Source organism: Microchirus variegatus, assembly GCF_963457635.1.
Source record: "Microchirus variegatus genome assembly, chromosome: 8".
NCBI lineage: Eukaryota > Metazoa > Chordata > Actinopteri > Pleuronectiformes > Soleidae > Microchirus > Microchirus variegatus.
This window is the reverse complement of record NC_139809.1, coordinates 24,886,079-24,907,767: the sequence shown is the minus strand read 5'-3', so window position 1 is coordinate 24,907,767 and position 21,689 is coordinate 24,886,079. Positions and strand designations below refer to the sequence as shown.

The window sequence follows — 21,689 nt, the reverse complement described above, 5'->3', positions numbered from 1 at the left end:
TCGTTTAGGTGCAAATATCTAATCATCTAATCACATGGCAGCAACTCACTGCATTTAGACATGAAGACGACCTGCTGAAGGTCAAACCAAGCATCAGAATAACGGTGAGGGAAACCAATTTGAGTGACTTTAAACATTGGTTAGTTGCAGGAGCCAGACAAGCTGGTCTGAGTATTTCAGAAACTGCTGATCTACTGGGATTTCCACGCAGAACTATCTCTAGGGTTCATGGAGGACGGCTAGAAATAGAGAAATGTGAGTGACAGTTCTCTGGGCAAAAATGCCCTGTTGATGCCAGAGTGGTTTGAGATGATAGAAAAGCAACACTTACTCTCACATTTAACACAAACTACTGCAATAAGTGAAAATATGTGCTTTGGTATTTCAGGATTTTGCCATTTTAATTGCTAGGAATTTAGAAGAAAAAGAAAACCTCTTGCATGACCTGGTCAGCGTCATGATCATAACGCCAGGCATGTTTAAAACAACACATTGATCAATCAAGTTCAATTCACGTGCGTGGTTATATTGGATCACATAATAATAAGTGGACCAAAACACAACACCTGTATGATGTATGAGCATATATGTTTGTTGTGTATATAAAAAAAAAGAAATTAAATTTTCATTGAAATTTGTGTCAGGACCCTAGTTTGACAGCAGACGTGCCAGACTGTCTGATTTTGCTCTCTGCTTGCAGCGTCTCTAAAGTGCTCAGATGAGGATATTTCTTTATTGTAAATAATAAATTGTGGTTTGACAGGGTGGTATGTACTGTAAGTCCTTAGCTGCTGTATGCATTGACCTTGTCTCTTTACCACAAGCAACTAGTAGTGCTTTGTAGAGAGTCTCCATAGGAGGTGAACACACTTTGTATGCAGTCAGGCGAGTTGATTCCGCAGCCCTGCTTCCAGTCTTTATGCTGAGCCTATATCTCCTGGCTCTGGTCAACAGCTATTGTTCTTCTCATTTTAAATAGATGACAAACAGACACTGCTCAGTTCGCTTTCTTGTTTTATGATTTTACATGACCTGAGTCTACTCATCCTGTACAGACAATCAAGGCAACTTCACAGCTGGGTGACCCGAGGGTGACCTACAACCTGGAGGAAGGGATGGTCCCTGAAACCAACATGCCAGTGCGTTTCTACCTCTCCCCAAACCGTGAAGACGGCTCTGCGTCAATTCTGGTGTCCGAGCCGTTGGATTACGAAACCACACCTTTTTTCTCTCTCCGGGTCCGAGCGCAGAACGTGGCTGCGGTACCTCTTGCAGCTTTCTGCACAGTTTATGTCAATATTACAGGTATAACAATTACTTTTTTCTTTGCGAGGTGATTTCATTTGCAAATGTTATCAATTGTTATCAGATTTAATTGTATCTCTGATTGTATATATAAATGGCATTTAGTGAGTGATAATTAACTGAGGGAAATAATTCTCAACATATTATAATGCAATCTTTAATTACATTTTAAATATCTCTTCTTTCTGAAGATGTCAACGACAACGTGCCGTTCTTCACCTCCTCCATCTATGAGGCCTCAGTAACAGAAGGAGCCCAGATCGGGACTTTGGTTCTCCAAGTGTCTGCACACGATAAAGACCTGGGCCTGAATGGAGTGGTTTGTTGTTAACTTATTATGTTCAAATTCTACAGGTACCAGAAAATACCTTTAAAGAGGAGAGGAATTATTAAATCTGATGACTGTTTTTTGTTTGCCACAAAATTCTCTTGTGTGTGGAAGCTATTGCTTCAGAGTTGTCACGGCGTTGTCAAGGTGGCACTGTGCAGTTGCAGCCATGCGACTGACTGTGACAATATCACTGTATCGATCAGGTGTTGCCTTTTATGAGATGACAGACTCTGGGAATATAATAGGCCTCATAACATTTCAGCAGGTTATTGCTTGAAAAGTAATTGTCATCTGATTTTCAAAATCCCTGTGCTTCGCAGATCACTTACTCTCTTTTGAGTGACAGCAGTGGTGACCACAGTCTCTTCCGCATTGATCCAAAACTTGGGGTCATCTATACGGAGGCTGTGTTCGATCGCGAGGCCCGCAGCTCCTATTTGTTGGGAGTTCAGTCAGAAGATGGCCAGGAGTCGGCGCGACCTGGCAAGAACAAACAGCCAAACACAGGTCAGACATTTTTAGAATTGAATAATGACATCAAACCTTCTAATTTAGATTTAAACTCCTCTGGCATTTGTAAAATTAAATATTCAAGATTTTGGAGGCATCTTTGTTTCATTGCTGTCAGTTCAATGAGTTGATTGATCACAGTCTGTATGAAAACTAAGATAAAATGTTTGTTTGTTTATTGTTTGCACTTTAATAGAACATTACATAACAATACAATAGACAATAGATAATATATGATAAAGTACAATGAGTCAGTGCTGGAGAGGTTACAAACCCTGGAAGGGTTTATCGAGAACCTCACCATTAAATAAATAAGTCATTGTTTAGATAAAACTTTCATCTTATCAAAATAAGATGACAAATGAATTAATGCGAGAGAAAAAAAAAAAAAAAGAATTTAAACAAAATAATAAAAAATAAATAATTAAACAATGAGTCAAAAGATAAAAAAATATATATATATAATAATAATTATTATTATAAATGTCATCCTATAGTAAGCCAACCAGCTCTCAGTTTGCTGTCATGACATGAAAGTGTTAACCATCTTCCCATCTAACGCTCTGTGATTAATTTCCCAAGCCTTTATTGTGGTAAACACAAACACCATTCACAGATATATTGTTGCAAGTTATTGCTAGATGTTTCAGATTTAATGTATTTCTGTTTTTTGTTTTTTTTAGTTGTTGTTTTTCACTGTCGTTACATTCACAAAGCTATAAAAGTGAAAGTTGGGAGAAATAACTTTGAAGTGGCCTCTGCCCTGGTGAAATGTTCTGTCCATTAAAAAAGTAGCATTGTCCTTTCCCTGTAGACCCACAGGGCAAACTTCAGTATTAGCAGTGCGTCCTCTGTGTGATGCTGGAGTGAGACATCATTGGCATTACACTGCATTCATTTACACCTTAGGATTGACTTTGAAATGTAAATCTTAATTTGATTCATTCCACACTATGACCAGACAGCCTCTCTCTCTTCCATGTATATCCAGCTCAGAGATTTCTTGGCACGCATACTTTTTGTTCCAGCTCCTTGTTTTCAATTTCCATTGTTCAGTGTTTAACTATTAGATCATGTTTGGTTACCATGCTCTCTTTGTGACATTTCGTCAGTTATAAAACCTTAGTCTCTATGTGGAATGATGTGGGATGACATTTGTAATCAGAAGTGGGTCTTCTGCCAACGTGTGTGAAGGCGGAATTAGGGGTAAAGGGTGATGTTTTGGAGCAGAGTTGCAGAGCTGCTTAGCATTTGCAATGAGCCTTAGCTGTGTCTTGTGCTGCGTATCTCCCATATCCAGAAGGGCTCATTTCCTCTACAAACATTACCTGTCTCTTTGCGTTACCCCTGGGAGGTGGTAAATGTAAAAACAGTCTAAGGAAATAGGGCCACCTTCCCCCACCACCATCTCTTACTGCAACAACTCCAAATTAACATGTCACCCATGTGTTTTGTGAGCTGATAATTTACTCTTTCTAACTAAAGAAATAAACAGCATAATGAGCAGTGCACTGATAAGACACAAACACTTGTCATCTTATAAATATTTAACCTTCCCAGTGGAGAGGTTCTTTATCTATTCTGCAAAAAAAGCAGCTTGTTGAAGAGTTTAGCCCCATTAATGTTATTCTTTCTGCAGAAAACAGTTAGCCCAGTTAAAACAATAAAATGTTGACAATATGAATTATTTATGTAATTTACAGCACATCTTTCTGAATAATATTTTGTCTGATTTCCATGTCAATGAGGCACATGACATCAGGTTAAGTGACTCTTCCCCAATAAACAGTGACAATTAATTGTAAAAATCAATAAACAGATGGTGGGGAAATACTCACATTCAGACATCTGCTAACCGTGTGCGTTTGTGTGTGTGTTTGTTTGTTTGCTGTGTCATTTAATCATCTGCCATTCTGTCATTCTTGCAGACACAGCGTATGTGAGGGTTTTCATCAGTGACGTCAACGACAACAAACCCCTCTTTGCTCAGCGTCTGTATGAAGTCGGAGTCGATGAGAATGCTGATGTGGGCCTGACTGTTGTCACTGTTAGTGCTAATGACGAAGATGAAGGTATGCTTCATTACACAGCACACTGAGGAGGGCCCATGAAGATTCTACTGAAGTTTTGTTATAGAAATAAAGTTTAAAGACTCCAAACAACCAAAAACCAATTTAAGTATATGCAGTGCCGTGAAAATTTATTTTTCCCCATTTCTGATTTCTTCTTTTTTTGCATCTTTCTCACAAGTTTCAGATCATCATACACATTTTAATATTAGACGAAGATAACGCAAATAAATATAAAAATGTTGTTTTCAAATGATGATTTAATTTATTAAAGGAAATAAACTATCCAATCCTACCTGGCCCAATGTGAAAAAGTTATTACCCTTTGTTAAATCATCAATTAACTGTTTTTTTGGATAGCTGAGTTCAATTTCACGCAGGCCTGATTACTGCCAAAACAGTTGAATGAAATTTGAGCCATTATCCACAAATGGAGAAAACGAACCCAGTAGTTGCTGGTCTACCAAAATTACACCAAGAATGCAAGAATGACTCATCCATAAAAGAACCCAGAACAACATCACTTTCCTCAGTTTAGGTGGTCATGTGTTCATGACTCAACGATAAGAAATACACAGGGCAAATTTGGCATCCATGAGATCCAAGACCAAAACCATTGTGTCCCGTTACATCTGGAGTAGAACTAACACAACACAGCATACGACGTATGACAGTCAAACATGGTGGTGGTAGTGTGATGGTCTGTGGCTGCTTTGCTGCTTCAGTACCTGGACCACTGTAATTGACAAAACCTTACATTCTGCTCTCTACCAGAAAATCCTGAAGTGCACTTGGGTGATGCTGGAGGACATTGATCCGAAACGCACCAGCAAGTCTAAAAAAGAAAAAAGAAAATAAAGGTTTTGGAGTGCCCTATCAAAGTCCGGATTTTAATCTGATTGAGATGCTGTGGCATGACCTTAAACAGGCCGTCGGATTTCTGTATTTACTCAGGTTATCTTCGTCTGATATAAAAATGTGTTTGATGATCTTGTTATCACATGTTAGTGTGAGGAAAAAGCCAAAACAGAAGACATTTGTAAGGGCCAAAAACTTTTTCACAGCACCATATATTATATATTTCTGTCAGCCGCTCACCCCCAGCCCTAACTTAACAGGTTTCTGCAATGCACTTTATTTTTGCACCAGTCTCTTTTTTGAAATCACAGAATTACTTTGGCAGGGAACTACATGCCAAGTAGGCAATCTTTTTTCCATTTTTGGGGATAGGGTGGGGGTGGAATTTTCCCGGCATTTGTTGAAGCGCATATCAAGTGACCTTGTGACCAGTTTTTTTCCCCCTCAATTTGTCCTAAGCGCTGCTGAAATCATGCAGCTAAAATCATGCTGTGGACTAGATACAGCAGCAGTCATCTGAGTGCTTGGTAACACACTGCCGCACATATGTTCCAAAAAAGAGTGACATGCTCCCACACAGTGGGTGGGCGGGATTTAAGCAATAAAGCAATTGCTCATCCTCTGTACAGCACTAGGATCCTTTTTTTTTATCAGGCATGTTTAGGTCTGTTAATCAAGTATTTATGGAGAGTGGGGGTGCAGATTAGACCGGGCTGCAGCACTAATGATGAATAGCTGTAGAATAATACCAACCCCCAACATTAAAGTTACAATACTGTTGTACTTGATTTCGAGAGCCTATCCTCAATCTGTCTTGTTTAAAAACTCCACCTTGGTCTTGACTTCTGTAAGCCTTCCCGATCCCTGTGGGAGGCAAGGGACACTTTGTCAGCTGGGGTTGTGTTAATAGTACAGATTAGTGTATTTACATCGGATCGTAGCTACGTTACCCCAACAGGATGATTGAAAATGAAGCATGTGCATTCCGGGAGATTATCGTATCTATTCCAGTGTTAAACCCATATATTGGATGGTCTCCATGGAGACAGTAGATAAGTTGAGATATGCACTTCCCTATTTCAAGACTACATCCCTCCACCCTCTCCTGGGCCTCAAAATCATTCCCCCGAGGGCACTGTCACAGTGCATTATGCTGCTTTTCACTCTTATGCTCCCTTTTACTTTTTCAGCACCCGTTTTTAATTAGTATCTGATTAAAGCTGAGGAGATGAGATACAAAGTTTCTATTTAATTAAGTAATCAAAACAAGAAAGGGATACATGGAAATCTACTAATTCTTAGCTCTCAGAGGAAATGAGGTGTAATACCCTTGTGGCTATACCCTTCTTTTGTTGCCAAAATTGTAGTAATTCCATTAAAATTAAGAAAAAGGGGCAACATTGATGTACCCAGCATTTTGTTTCACCTCTGTGTATTTTTGCTTTACTGTTAAAGTTTATTTACCTTATTCTATTTTGGGAAGGAGTGTTATTTCAGAGTCATGCACTTTATAAATCTTGCCGCAGGGGCCAATGCAAAGCTGCGCTACCAGATAACATCCGGTAACAAAGGGGGTGTTTTTGACATCGAGCCAGAAGTGGGGACAATCTTTATTGCACAACCACTGGACTATGAGCAGCAGAAGAGATACAAGCTCCTGGTCCTCGCCTCAGACGGGAAGTGGGAAGACTATGCTGCCGTGGTAGTTACTGTGGTCAATAAGAATGATGAAGCACCGGTCTTCTCCATGAACGAGTATTATGGATCCGTCACAGAGGAGCTTGATGGGTCACCTGTGTTTGTACTACAGGTGAGGCTGATATGATTTCTGCTCAAAGATTTTATAGGGCAGATAGGCATATTAATCCTCACTATAATTCTTTAGAATTTTTAGAAAGCTCACTTTAATTCAATAGCTTAGAGTATTTGAAGAGGTAAAATAAAATGTAATTTCACTGAACCAGTTCTGACTGTTTAAGCAATCATAGTTTGAAAGATGTGTAGAATTATCATACTGGTAAGATATAGCAACATGAATCTTGAGGAGGTAGCTGAACTGTCAGACACACTCTAAGGGCAAATGGAAGTAACAGGCCCAATAAAAGCTCATTGCTTTAAAATAGGTGGCCAGAAAAAAAGTAGTTCAAACACTTGAATAGGCTGTCTAAAAACTCAAGAGCAAAAAAGGACCCAGGTGACAGAAAATAAATAAAAGGAGGTTGTAATTTAGGTTTGTCTGGATGAATTAATATCCATTTTCTGAATAAGTTGTCCTTATCTCTGCAGGTGACAGCCACTGACCCTGACAAAGATGCAGACCAGGGCGCCATACGATATTCCATTCATGGCCAAGGGGCAGAGTCACACTTTATGATCAATGACATTACCGGGGAGATGTATGCCCAGCGCACCCTGGACCGAGAAGAGCGTGCTGTCTGGCGTTTTGTTGTCATGGCAACGGATGAAGAGGGCGAGGGACTTACTGGTTTTACAGATGTTATTATTAACGTGTGGGACATCAATGATAATGCCCCTACCTTTTCCTGTGCTCCTGATAATTGCCACAGTTGCGTGGCAGAGAACTCCCCCCCTGGAACATTTGTTGTGGAAATGACTGCAGTAGACCTCGATGATGCTGCTGTAGGCCAGAACGCTATCCTCACCTACCGGATTATGGAGAATTCACGAAACGCGAACAATGTAGACCTCTTCATCATTGATTCCAGCACTGGAACCGTATCTGTGGCAGCGGAGGGTCTGGACCGAGAGTTTGCTGACAATCACCAGCTGATAGTGGAGGCACGGGACGGTGGGGGCATGACGGGTACAGCTACTGCTACTATAGTTGTGACAGACATCAATGACCACGTCCCAAAGTTTCGAGTGGACTGGTGTGGTGCTCGTGTCCCAGAGAGCACTGATGAAGATGCTCCTATTCTGGACTTGAGCGCTCTGGACCTTGATGCTGGCATGTATGGACAGCTGACCTTCAGTGTGGTGGCTGGAGACCCAGATCAGCAATTTTACATGGTCAGCCACAGACTAGACCAGAGGGGCACTCTAAGACTGAAGCAGAAGCTGGACTTTGAGAAGATAGGGAATCGTCAGTTTAACCTTACCATTAAAGTGGAGGACTCTGACTTCTCTAGCCTGATCCACTGTCTGGTACAAGTGGAGGATGAGAATGATAATGCCCCTGTATTCGTCCCAAGTTCTCATCTGCTTGCTCCTCTGGCTGAGGACATTACTGTAGGAACCAGTGTCATTCAGGTCATGGCCACTGACTCTGACTCAGGTCGGAATGGGGACATATTGTATAGCATTCTCCCCCAGTCTGACTCATTTGGACATTTTACAGTCAGTCAAGCTGGCGTGGTCACAGTTATCAGCTCTTTGGACAGGGAGACAGTGGCAGGTTATGAACTCGTTGTCATGGCGACAGACCAGGGATCCCCGGCATTGACTGGCAGTGTTAGGGTCTACCTGACGCTGCTAGACAGGAATGACAATGGACCAGAGTTGGAAGCTGCCTATACACCTCTGGTGTGGGAGAACAGTCCAGCATCTCAAGTGGTGTGGCTCAACATGAGCTCAACTCTGCTTCATGTTGTGGACAGGGACTCCCCAGAGCAGGGGCCTCCTTTTTTTCTGTCCCTACCCTCAATTTACTCTGATGACTTCCACCTACAAGATCATGGGAATGGCTCGGCAACACTCACTGCCCTGCGGAGATTTGACAGGGAACGGCAGAGTGAGTTCCACTTGCCATTGATTATGATTGACAGCGGCACTCCACCAATGACAGCCACAAACACACTCACAATCACCATTGGTGACCAGAATGATAACGCCCATCAGGCTGGAGAGAAAGATGTCTACGTGCATTGCCGTAAGGGTGAGTTGCTTAGGTCTACTCATTTCATTTTCTTTGCCCATTGTTTACGCTATAGAGCTCTGCTCTGCAGGCAGAGCATCATTGAAGAGGAGAAAATGAGGCTACAAAAGTTTTCAATCCCATACCTGCTCTAGTGTAGTCTGGAATTCATAATTATGTTCTTCCTTTTACATTCTAACAGCATTGTGTTATGGTAATAAGGTTGTCAAATCCGCTCTCAAGCCCTCAGCACGTCCTTCCCCTGTCCTCCCTTTGCCTACAGCTCACATGAACGTCACATTATGGATCACAATTAATCTATTTTGTAGTGTTTTTAACCTCCAGGGTAAGTTGTTTACGCCTGTCGGCTAGTTAGTGTTTTGATGGCACAATCACCGACTTGGCAGTTTTGGTAATTGTAGAAAGCAGGAGCACTGTGACTCATTCAGACTGCCATTGTTTACCCAGCTGCAGCACTCTGGCACTGCAGGTCAATAATAACATAATCCATACTGAGATAGCCCCGCTTCCTTAAGCTCCACGCGCTCTGAAGTGGAGCACTGAGAGTCTATTCATTCCAGCAGTGGGGCTCCACAGTTATGAGGATAATAAGTAGAACAGAACACAAGAATGCAAGATAAGGAGAAGAGAGGGATGTAAAGATAAGTGTCGGCATCAGCAGATTCTGTCCTGACGAAATCAACGTGTGTGTGTGTGTGCATGCGTGCGTGTGTGTGTTTACCTTGAACAGGAAGGATGGAAAATGCAGTCCTGGGGAAGGTGTATGCCCCAGATCCTGATGACTGGGACAACAAGACCTACACTCTGGAGACAAGTGCAGCCAAGTAAGCTCTCCCTGTAAAAATCAAATATTTTTTTCTGAAAACATGCTGATCTCCAAATGTGCAGCACAAGTACAAGTGCTAAAGCAATGATGTACCAGAAGAACTGCCAACAGTGTAGAATTTAAAAAATGAAAAGGATGTGGACTTAGCGTTAAGGCTGTATTTCTCCAAGACCTCTTTCGAGTGATATCACTCAGCCTAAAACATGCCTAGCAGGTACTTCTCCTAATCTCAGATCCAATTCCCTGACCTCTCATACAAGCTGCACTTTCAAAACGGACTTTAATCGTGGCCTTCAAGAGTCGTTGCCATCTCAGTAAATCAAATCAGATTCCAACAAACAAGCAATCTCTACCAGTAGCTGTGTTCCTAAGCTGAAACAGCTTGTAGAACCATGGTCAGGGACCTTGTGCAGCTTTTAGGTATTCACACCCTCAGGTCAGATTTGAAATACCAATTGCATATTTGTTTTATTCATATGATAAAGTTTGACAGTTACCGTGATGACTGTGAAGCTCTTTTTTTTTTGTTTTTCTCGTCATGTTTTTTTCCACTCTGACTTTCAGGAAACACAGATAAAGCTGATCAAGTCATTAACTTCTTACTGTTACTATATGTAGTATGTCTCTGAACAAAAAGCTCGGAAACAACAGCAGTCAAACTACAACACGTAACATGTCTGCATTGAAATATCTAAAACAAAATAATGAGACAGTTATGTATAGAGTATGTAATTGAGAAGTGTACTTACCAAAATTTCCAGCATTTTTATATCCATAGAAATCCGTACCATTTTATTACATCTGTACGGTGGCCCTGAGGTGCAAACCACATCACAAATCAAAAACACAAATGCAAATCAAAAACACAAACGCAAATCAAAAAACACAAACGCAAATCAAAACACAAAAACATTAACTCAAAACGGAATCGAATCCCGCCCCAAGCAGAAAACACAAACACCACAGCGTTTAACACAACAACATTATCTCACAACGCCAACCAAATCAAAAAACGCAAACAAAAAAGCCACAACACAATGGAAATGCATCTCAAAACGGAAATGCAATTCAAAAAACAACAACGCGCGTTGTTTTTCCTACGGAGCCCTGCTAGGGTCAGGTGTGGAAAAAATAAAAATCCATTGTAAACTGTTCCCTCAGTTTCCCTTAAGTTATGACTATTTTACCCCTTATTCATCATCAGCGATAGTCCAGTGGATAACAAGATGGACTTATACCGGCAAGGTCGTAGAATCGAATCCTGACAGTGTATTATTTACCTTTTTATTGTATAAAGCATTATGAGTATTAAGCATTCTTAAAACATAAAGCATGTTGTTTAAAGCATTAATTCAAAAATTGGTGTTTGTGTTGTCAGTTAATGTTTTCGTGTTTTCTGCTTTTGTGTTCGCGTTGTGAGTTAATGTTTTCGTGTTTTCTGCTTTTGTGTTTGTGTTGTGTGATTTGTGTTTCCGTTAAACACCAGCATGTGGAGGGAAATATTCGGTATTACTAGTTGTAACAATGTGCTGTCTTTATTTTCTTCTTTTTATAATGGGTATTTCTCACTGATGGATCATGATTACTCACCGCTGTTTGCTGCACATTCTGCTGCCAAAGCGCTCCCTGTAAAGTGCAAACGTACAGAGACATCAAATGAGACAACAAGACAACAATTCTCATGATACTCATGATCTCATGATTTCATAATCTATGCTGCTTTCCCGCATCATCAAACTAGGCCTTTTTGTTTTAAACGAGAGACCCCTGGTGGCAGAAATGACATACTTTGCGTTTAATGGCTTGTTTGCTTTTCTCAGATACTTCAGGCTGAACCAGACCACAGGAATATTGACCCTGCGACGAAACACTCCAGCAGGCAGCTACTGGTTGAGGGTCTGGGTGTCTGATGGTGTGTGGCCCAATGTGATGTCAGGGGTCAGAGTTCATGTCAGGGAGCTGGAAGAAAAGGCCATCCTTTCTTCTGCTTCTCTGCATCTGACTGGTAATATTAAAAAAAGAAAACACACGGTTACATATACCATACAACCGAGTCACTCACCTGATGGATCTATTGTACACGTTTGCTTCACTGGGCGACTGGAACATAGATGGGTGCTGCTGTGATTCAGTACCTGTTATGCCTCTGCATGACCCTTGTCCTCCACAAAATTGAAAGCTTGCTCTTTGTTGCCACTGCTGTTGTTCTGTTCCCTTTTGAAGCTGATGCTGAAAGACAGAGGCTACAGGCATGAATAAATTGGTACTTTTCATTGAATGATTATCAGGTTGTCAATGCAGTTAACGCTGAAATAATAGGCTGTCACAATGAATCTTTATACTTGTTCTGTTTAGCATTTCTAAGCATTGCGAAGCAACCATTCACAGGGCTTGCTGGGAACTGTCTTTTTCTTCATCTTTGTATGTTGGAGTCTGAAGTTTATGTTCATTTTTCTGTCAATCTCTCAGAGCAAATTGGAGTTATAAAGGTCAATTTGGCAGTGTCAGGTAAAGTCCTTGACATTTTAAAAGCCATTCGGCAAGAGACGAGGACTATTATGGATGCCTCTGAATCTAAGTCATTATCATTTTTGGAGATTAAAGATGACTGTCCACATTCTCTAGATATTATTGGAAGGTGGCACCACAAATATGATTGATTTTCTGGCCATGCATTTTTTTTTGTACATGGCAATTCTTCAAGACCTTTAACTTTATCTCAGTGGAGGAATAATTGATCTTTTTTTGACTGCATCACAAATCATTCACCTTATTGATGATTCACTGAGGAAATGGATCAATAGTGGGATATGTCAGGCTACCTCTTGAGCTAATGGAAGCAGGAACTTAGTAGACTTTGCTAAAACTCTGTAGTGGTCATTGATGAGTCAGTTTTTCTTATTGCATGAACCCTCTCATCCTTTGTCTCCCTGAAGGCATCACAGCGAAAGATTTTATCAGCTCCCGTGTCCAGGGGAAGAGCCGGCTTGAGACATTCTGGGTCTTCCTGTCTGAAACCCTCTCCGTCAGGTCGGGTAGCATCAACATTTTCAGCATAGCAGACAAAAAGGAGAAAACGGTGGACATTCATTTCTATGTGCTAACGGAGAATGGCTACGTGCTCCCAGAGAAACTGCATGCTGTCCTTGCTGCACATAAAAAGAAGGTATATATACCATCATGTCTGATAGATAGAGATCAATGCTCATATATCAGGTTGTACACCTGGGAGCTTGAGGGGAAGAGATAGTGGGGCTTTTATCTGCCCTTTTATTTTCACACCAACTTTCTGTCTGTTTACTACTTGGCCCTGTCATGTCTCTTTGTCTCATCCATTCATCTGTTGTCTTTGTCTCTCATGACATGCTTTCTTTTGCCCATGTTATATCATCGTGATATTTCTCCCCTCTTTAAGCTCAAATTAAAATATTTTAGTAGAGTAGGAATTACCTTCCCATTTTGCATTGCATGGAAAGACATTTAATTTTTAAAAAAAACAGTTGAAATATGAACTCCCATCACTGACAATCACAGTAATTGTAATATTTTTTTCTCGTTTGTCTCCTCTGATTCTCCACAGTTGCAGTCAATGTTGCATGTGAATGTGAGCCAGGTGCAGGTAGATGAGTGTGTGTGCACGGACTGCAAGACATCTAGCGGCTGCTCCACACAGTTGAGCATCAGTGACTCGCCCACCCTGTTAGACTCAGGCGCCTTTGCCCTGGTCTCGGTGAATGTGACATCCTCTGCTGTGTGTGGCTGTGCTGCCAGAGAATTGACCCACCAACCCTGCTCCTCCTACCCCACTAACCCCTGCCTTAATGGAGGGACCTGCATCGACATGCATAATGGATACAGGTGAGAGGCATATCTGAAGTTGTTCAAGAGGATTTTAGTTCAAAATAGTTCTTAAAGAGAGAGAAAAAATCGGTTTCCTGGTGTGGCATCATGAGAAATTGAGACCAGAATTATTGAATCTCTCATGAGAAATCTAATTTAACTTCACCTGACTTACGTGAGCTACTCTGCTGAATTTAGACGACAAGGATTTTCAAAAGGCTGTAGCCTGGGAAGCAATGTGCATGTATGTGCATGCACATCTTGCCGACATATTTATATATAGGTCTGTAGATTTGAAATCTTACATGTTTATATTATATCAGAACTGATGTGTACATATTGAACATAGCCTTTGTAGTCTGGTGACTCACCAGCGCTGTAACTGTTGATAATTGTCTGCACCCTGTAGGCCTTCACCTTGTAGTGAAAATGTAACTGCGGTGGTCTATCACAGAAGAAACAGCATGGAGTTCATTTTGTTCTCACACTAATGCCCAGATTAGATAAATATAGGGCAAAGGGATTAGTCCAACTCTGGCCCCCTCTTTGCTTACAACTTTTCTAAATCTCATTTAATGCCATTTGCATGAACACGCAAGTTTGTTAAAAGATTGGTCTTCAAAGAGAAAATGTACAGAACTTGTTTACGCTTTTATCTCTCAAGTGTTGACTTAAGCCTGTGCACCGTGCACGTGTGGTGAGAGAAGACCTTGAGAAGAATATCTTCCCTTATATGCCATATGTGCTATTCTATAAATGTATAATAACCATAAAGAAACCAATTTTTGGATATATATTCTGTCAGAAGAGCTTAATAGGCAACCCCAGACAGCAACTGATCAGATATTGTCAATCAAAGAAAGAAAAATATTCCCCCGTACTTCTTGATGAGGTCTGGCATTGCTCGCATGAATAACATGAAAGAGCTACGAAAGAGTGAGGTGCTGTGCTTGACGTGCATATTTATGCATGGAGACACTCATCCTACGACATCGCTTTTGCCGCATGCATTCAGTATTCTTCACATGTGTTCCCCCCTCTGCAGAATAAACAGTAATGTGGAGAAACAGCCCCTAACAGCCTCAGTACACACAGCCTTACTCAGACGCCGCATGAAAATAGATGGCTTTGACATTATCAGCAAAGCCAGCTTGTCTCACATGCCTGCATTGAAGGGGACAGGATGAGATCAACCAGTCCCTTCCATCTTCACCATTGCAGTGATTGAATGGGCTGCTTTTCATCGCTGCATGTAACTCTTCTTATTGTGATTTTTGTATTATTAATTAATGACAGTTACCATGTTGTAGAGAGAGGGGGGAAAAAATAATCTACGGATTTTGCACAAGGAATTATCTGTTACACAATATAACACCAAGAAGCAGGGTTTTCACTCCTGCATAGCATGTATTTAGTATGTTAGGAATGAAAAGAGTGCATGGGCATGAATGAAATAAGTGCAGGAAATTAGTGGCGGTGCAGCACATAGAAAAGTGAAAGAAATATAATTAATTATCCCCTAACAAAGAAGATGTGATGTGCAGAGCAGGAATAGTCTCCAGAGGGTTCAGCTTCAGCAGCTTTGATAGATAGAGAATAGAACAGAGTAATGTTTTGTTCACGGTTAATTGATTTAATGTGGAACTAAATATTTACGGATTCCTGTCTGATGCAAACAGTTGATTGAGAAAAGCATTTTCTTAGCTGTCAGTTGACATTGTGGAGATTTCTCACCGCACAGATTGTTTCTTTCCATGTGTTTTGCCTTGATTTTCTCTCTTATTTTTTTCCTTTTTTGGTGCTTCAGGTGTCACTGTCCCCCACAGCTTGAGGGGCCAGACTGTCAGCAGACAAGGCTCAGTTTCCTTGGTGACGGCTATGCCTGGTTTCCCCCCATAAGGCCGTGCTTTGATAGCCATATTTCACTAGAGTTTATGACAGAGGAAGACGATGGACTTCTCCTGTATGCCGGCCCGGTAGCCACTCTCATGCCTGGGGATGCTGAAGACTATATGGCTTTAGGTAAAGAATGAGTATGAATAATTAGATGTGCAGGCCTCTGAGCTGTTATTGTACCAAAACGTGGAACTTAATTCTGTACATTTTATTACTGGGTGATAGCTAATCAGATATATGAGGCAAATTTTGTTTGTTAGTGCACTGCTGAGGGAAAAGGGCACTCACTCTCCTGAGTAATACACTAAGCATTAAACATGATGTTACACAGGCAGCCCAGTTGTACAGTTTAATGTGTATACGTATATAACCCCAGGCTGTGGTAGGAAAACCGTCAGTGTCTTACTCAGCAGGGTTTATTGTCACTGACCCAAAGGCTTGAACAGTCCTGAAGGTGAAGGATGGTATTTAAAGATTTATCTCAATTAATATCTATATGAATATCTGTAGAATATATAAGTACAATACCTTATAGCTACCATACACAGTATTTATGAATGCTTTAACCCTTTAACACCTCATCCTCAAAATGTCCGTCTGGACTTTTTTTATTGCTTATTTTAAAAACTAGTGCACTGCCCATGGGAAGTATGTATTCCTATAGTGGGAGCTGCAGAAGGTTTTTCAGTTATGGTAATGCATGATAAGGAACATAAAAGCTAACATAATACAAACACTGCAATTTATTTATTTTTTTCTATTTTTTGTATTATGTTAGCCCTACGCTAATACTAATCGTAGCCTCGCTAGCTTACCTTTGGAAACAGGTTCGCCAAGTTAGCCCAGCCTCTTCACTCCCACCTCCCTGCTCCAGATAGCGCAGCTGCTGCTGTTGAGTCGCTGCCTGCCTGGTCACAACAGCTACGCTAATGCTAATTGAAAATTTAAAAAATTGTGTTGTGCCTAATGAGATTGCACAGTGTTTGTAATATGTTAGCCCTACGCTAATGCTAATCGTAGCCTCGCTAGCTTACCTTTGGAAACAGGTTTGACGATTTAGCCGCAAAGTAATAGCATGCTAATGCAAAATAAATATGTGCTTGCGTATTGGTGAATGGACACTGACTTCGTCGTTTCAGTATAACACCATGTTCTGCGGTGAACCGTGTGAAAATGTCTCACCCACCATGAGGACAGCCTCTTCACTCCCACCTCTCTGCTCCAGACCGTGCAGCTTCTGCTGATGAGTCGCTGCCTGCCTGGTGAAACGTGATAAATCAGTGAAAATTAAAATTCCTCCAAAAAACTTGAAAATCAAGGATGCACACATCGGGCCATGCTCAACCCATATCCAAAGTCTTAGGGCGATCTGACTGACGGTCAGCGAGAAATGCCTGTCACAGACAGACAGACAGACACACACAGACACAACTTGCTTTATAGATAAAAAGGCCTGAAAATGTCCTGTAACTAAGTGCTTTTGCCCATTTTTCCAGAATATATAATAACTTTCATTATTTGATTTACAATTTACTGCATGTTAAAATAGTGTATTAACTAATTAAAATGAAGAAAAACAAAAAGTTTTATTTAATTACAAAAAACACTGTAGTTGCACATGAACACCAGATTGTGCATGTTAAAACAGTATACAACAGACCTGAAAATGGAAACTGTACAGGCGTTGTTCCAACCCTTGCCTCTGTGGTGACAAAGACGCAGATTTGCCAGTTTCCTGCAATAGCGTGAGTGAAATTACCTTAATAACCTTAATAACAATGCAACTAACTGCCGCATAATTACGATGTAAATTGCGCTTGCGCAAACGTGTCTTCTGTGTCACAGCTGGCTCTAGGCCATGACAAACAAATGGAGACGCACCGTTAAAGGAATAACAAATCATATTTATTTAGATCAATAATAAAGATAAATCAGGAAATACAATAACGTGAAGTGTGAGAGTCAGTCATATCAGTCATGTAAGGTGTGCATGCATGGTAAATATGGTGTGTGTGGATGTTACATGATGCATAAAAGAAATCAAAAGAACTAAGGATTAAGGCTGCCGCGTCACCCGGGGAGACAGGCGTCTGTCTGCAAGGGGAAAAAGAGAGAGACACCGTGAATGAGAACCTGCTTATATGGCAAACCCGAATACGGCCCAGGTGTCCCCAGTTATCAAATTGCCAAACTGGCCCAGCCCCCTGCCATCCAGCAACCTACTCCCAACTACTGTCAGACACCAGCAGGAGTCGCCACATCTGCAATACGCTCTGTGTTTAAGAATTAATTTTAGTGCATCAAAACCAAACATGAGCATTGTAATGAAGTGTTATACATTAATCTCTTTTTAAATATTCATGTTTTTGTCGGTTAAAGAAGGAAATTGTTTGACTAAACATGAGGATGATGATGGTACTGAAATGCCAGTAATATGTAATATAAACCATTGTAGTGTATTTTTTGACAGAGCCTGTAGCTACACTATAGCTATAGACACACACACACACCCGCATACAAATTACATTTATTATATTCTTTACCCAAATGACACTTATCATACTTTATAATTTGCCATCAGTCATATCTTGCCATGAAGATAGTTTTATTTTAAAACGTGTGCCTCTGAGATTTCTACCTCCACCCCATTATGTAAAAGGTGAATTTCATTTCATTTATGGGTCTCTGAACACTTAAAAATGTGGAGGGAAGAGAAAAAAAAACTGCTGGGATCATGTCCTTCCAGAAACAGTTACCATGACTTGGATCATCCATAGCTCAGTCATTTTGGTTAAACCGATCTTAATTTATTTTTTAATCTCCTGTTTCGTAGCCATTTTTCCGTCCCCTCGTTCCAATCTCAAAGTTTTATATTGTCATTGTCTATTCATATGTCTCCTGCGATTTCCCCATGCCTCATGCATCTTACTTCTTTTTTATGCATTTCATCACACAGTGCTTTTTTCTTTTTTTTTGGCTTTGGCTTGTCTGTGCAAGTAAATTGAGTCATCTTTCTACTCTACAGACCTGTTGTTGTGTTTTGGGCATTTTGAATATTTCAATCACGTCTAGCGAGGATGTTTATTTAGTTTAGAGTTGTTCGTGTAAACTCGCACCTCTCTTTTTCCTCAGAGCTGATCAGTGGGACACCCAGTCTAAAAATTAATCATGGTTCTGGGACATTGGTCCTCCAGTTAACAAATAACGCTGGGGTTTCAGACAGACGATGGCATCGTCTTGATGTGAGGAGTAACAGTAAGGTAAGAGAAGTACATTCATGCCATTACATGTTGCTAAAAGTTAGTATCTGGCTACTGTACACTCATAAATCCACACACGCAGCCGTGATGACCTCTTTTCACCTTTCCCCAATTTAAAGGAAGTGCGCTTCACTCTCGATCGATGTTCAAGTGCCATCGTCATGGAGACGGAAGGTGTGGACTCATGGGCAATGACTGAGGACCGCTCGTCTTGTGAAATCCGCGGGGTCACACCCAACAGGGACAAGTGAGATCAATAATTAAATAGAACAACTGCTACCAACACATAATATAAAATCCAAGCTTTTTGAATCCCACAACAAGCCAGTAAAAGCTGCAGGGCCTCCAGTGTTAAATTGTGACATAAAAAAAATACACTTTTACATAAAAATAAATTAAGGAAAATAAACGTTTTTCAAGAACCCAGGAATTTATGGTTGAAGTAACCAACAATAACATTTTAGTAACTCCCCAGTGATCCTTCTGGGGTTTTCTTGTGGTTGCAACTACAAATCTACTAAGGTTTCCTGTTTATTCTTTAAAAAAAAAAAAAAAAAAAAAAAACTAAAATCACAAAAGGCCCACAGGGACAGTGTCTAAATGTCCCCATAATGGTACAGTTATCTGCAGAGCAGAGCATTAACCTTTACAGTAGGAGTTATTAAGTTATTAATTTTATATTATAGCTAAGTCAACACCGTATACTTCAACATGGTAAATAAAATGATCTTTTTGCAAGCATACTATATTAGCATATAAAGTATAAGGACCCACATCCACTTATGATTTTGAGGCAGAAGAAGCTTATTCTCACCTTATCTTTAGACACCAAACACTATAGCTTCAATCCCTTAAGGATTTGAGGACATGTTTGTTGTGCTCTCATAAAATTATATAAATTTGAAGCTGGATATTGATTTTATTTATTTATTTATCATTACTTGCTTGCATTGCAGTTCTTGGATTACTATTTGCATAACCTAAAGTTAGCTGTTGTCCATAACTGTGTGAACCCATTTGACTGTGGTTTGAATTTAACATACGTTTGGTTTAAAAGTTACTCACTTAAATACTGCCTCATAGTGGAGATGATATAATTAATTTTAAAGGTGCTATATGTAAGAATGTGGCCAAAAGCAGTTACTACATTAAAAATACCGAGGTCTTTTAGGTTTCGTTTTCTGACGTAACTGGCAACCCGTGGTAGCTCGGCAGCTGAGACTCTACTGACTGCAATGATTGGTAGACGGCGGTAGGTGGCGCCACATGCCAAAACATGATTTCAAAACATAAACATGATTTGCAGTATGCAAAATATTTTTTTTAATTAAATATTTTGGCTGTACTGTTGTTGTTGTGGTGAGTTCAGTTTGTTATATGAATATTATTCCTGAGTCTCTGTGACATATTAGGAGGATTTTATGGTCCGTTGCTTTAGATTTATTACATAATGCACCTTTAACACTTATATTCCAATTTTTACAAAAAAGCTGTTCTTAGCAAAACACATTCCTTAATTTCATAATGGAAATGGCAAGGTCAAAAATTCAAAAATGTTTAATTGGAAACAATAAAAATACAATAAGCTAAATGTCACCAAATAAAATGAGTGAAAACACTGTAATGGAAACCAGAGATAATAGAAAAATAAAAGGGGAACAATTAAAATCATTAAAAAGAATAAATGAATAAAGACAACCTCATCTGGTATTAAAAGCTGAAGCAAATAAATAGGTCTTTAGCAAGGAGTTAAAATTCTCGTGGGTCTCGGCAGCCCGAATATAGTTAGGCTGACTGTTCCACAGTTAAGGACCTGCTACAGAAAAGGCTCTGTCCCTGGAGTTTTAAGCCTGGAGCTAGGGATGTCCAGGAACTGCTGAGTTGCTGACCTCAGTATTATGACTGGAACATGAAGGTGCTCAGTCAGACAAGGTGGTCCATTATTTTGCAGGGAAAATCATGCAATAAAATATTGAACAGGAAGCCAGTGTAGTGGCATCAGAACAGGGGTGTGGTTATCACATTGTCTCTTCACCATCAGCATACGTGCTGCTGCTTTTTCAACCAGCTAAAGACAGCGAAGAGACAACTGATCTGTACCCCAAAGTGCGAGGCATTGCAGTGATCCAAGGTGATAATCCTCAAAATATATGTAATTAAAGCGGCGAGCAGCATTGTGCAGGCCTTCACAGCACCCCCTGATACCAGCAGGGGGTGCTATGCCCTTGACTTAGTTTTCATGTGCCGATGTTTTCTTGCCTCATGTATGAAGTTCCGAGCAGATCGGGCAATTTATGGAAATGTTACAGGGAGCCTCCTGTTTCGGGGCAAATGGTCGAAATTCGCCAAAATTACGATAGTTGCTGTGGCCACGCCCCTTTTGAATATGTGAGCCTCTTGCTAACTTTTCCTTTTGTATGTGTTCAGTACACACTGATGATTGATTGATTGATTGATCTATGATTTTTTTTTTTATGTTGATACAATGATGGTACTGAAACGAGTTTGTTCATTTTGAAAAGTGCAAATCACCAAGACAGATACCAAATTCAAAATGGTCGACTTCCTCTTGAGTTGAGGTCATGGTCTCAATAAACTTTTTTGTTCATCTTGAGCCGTGACATGTTCCTACCAAGTTTAGTGAAATTAAGTGCAACTTAGGTACAGCTTTGTCCTGCCGAGTTTCACCGTACTAAGCCATATTTTACCACTTTTACATATAAGCCTTATTTTATAAATGTTTTCACCAGTTCTGATTTGCCTGCCAATTTTCGTCCAGTTTCACCAACGTTTAGTACCTTGCAATTTTTCCTGGAATTCTAATTGGTCTTCGCACCCCTGTGTGAGTAGTCGGGCCCCAACAAATAATTTGTACCAAGCTTATTCAGTATTCTGCCAG

The 21,689-nt window shown here is 40.4% G+C and overlaps 1 protein-coding gene across 1 annotated transcript in view; it reads left to right on the top strand.

Moving 5' to 3' along the window:
• The window catches only part of LOC310930307 (neural-cadherin-like), a gene marked incomplete at both ends in the record, with an annotated part of 101,715 nt that overhangs the window by 61,019 nt on the left and 19,007 nt on the right, over positions 1-21,689 (top strand). Inside the window, 13 exons of the mRNA XM_083893240.1 lie at positions 1,056-1,305; positions 1,497-1,624; positions 1,957-2,143; positions 4,075-4,218; positions 6,600-6,883; positions 7,360-8,968; positions 9,699-9,792; positions 11,615-11,799; positions 12,731-12,960; positions 13,375-13,652; positions 15,442-15,656; positions 18,663-18,790; positions 18,910-19,037. Of these exons, the coding sequence (XP_083749366.1) occupies positions 1,056-1,305; positions 1,497-1,624; positions 1,957-2,143; positions 4,075-4,218; positions 6,600-6,883; positions 7,360-8,968; positions 9,699-9,792; positions 11,615-11,799; positions 12,731-12,960; positions 13,375-13,652; positions 15,442-15,656; positions 18,663-18,790; positions 18,910-19,037 (3,860 nt within the window). The remainder of the gene's footprint in view (positions 1-1,055; positions 1,306-1,496; positions 1,625-1,956; positions 2,144-4,074; positions 4,219-6,599; positions 6,884-7,359; positions 8,969-9,698; positions 9,793-11,614; positions 11,800-12,730; positions 12,961-13,374; positions 13,653-15,441; positions 15,657-18,662; positions 18,791-18,909; positions 19,038-21,689) is intronic.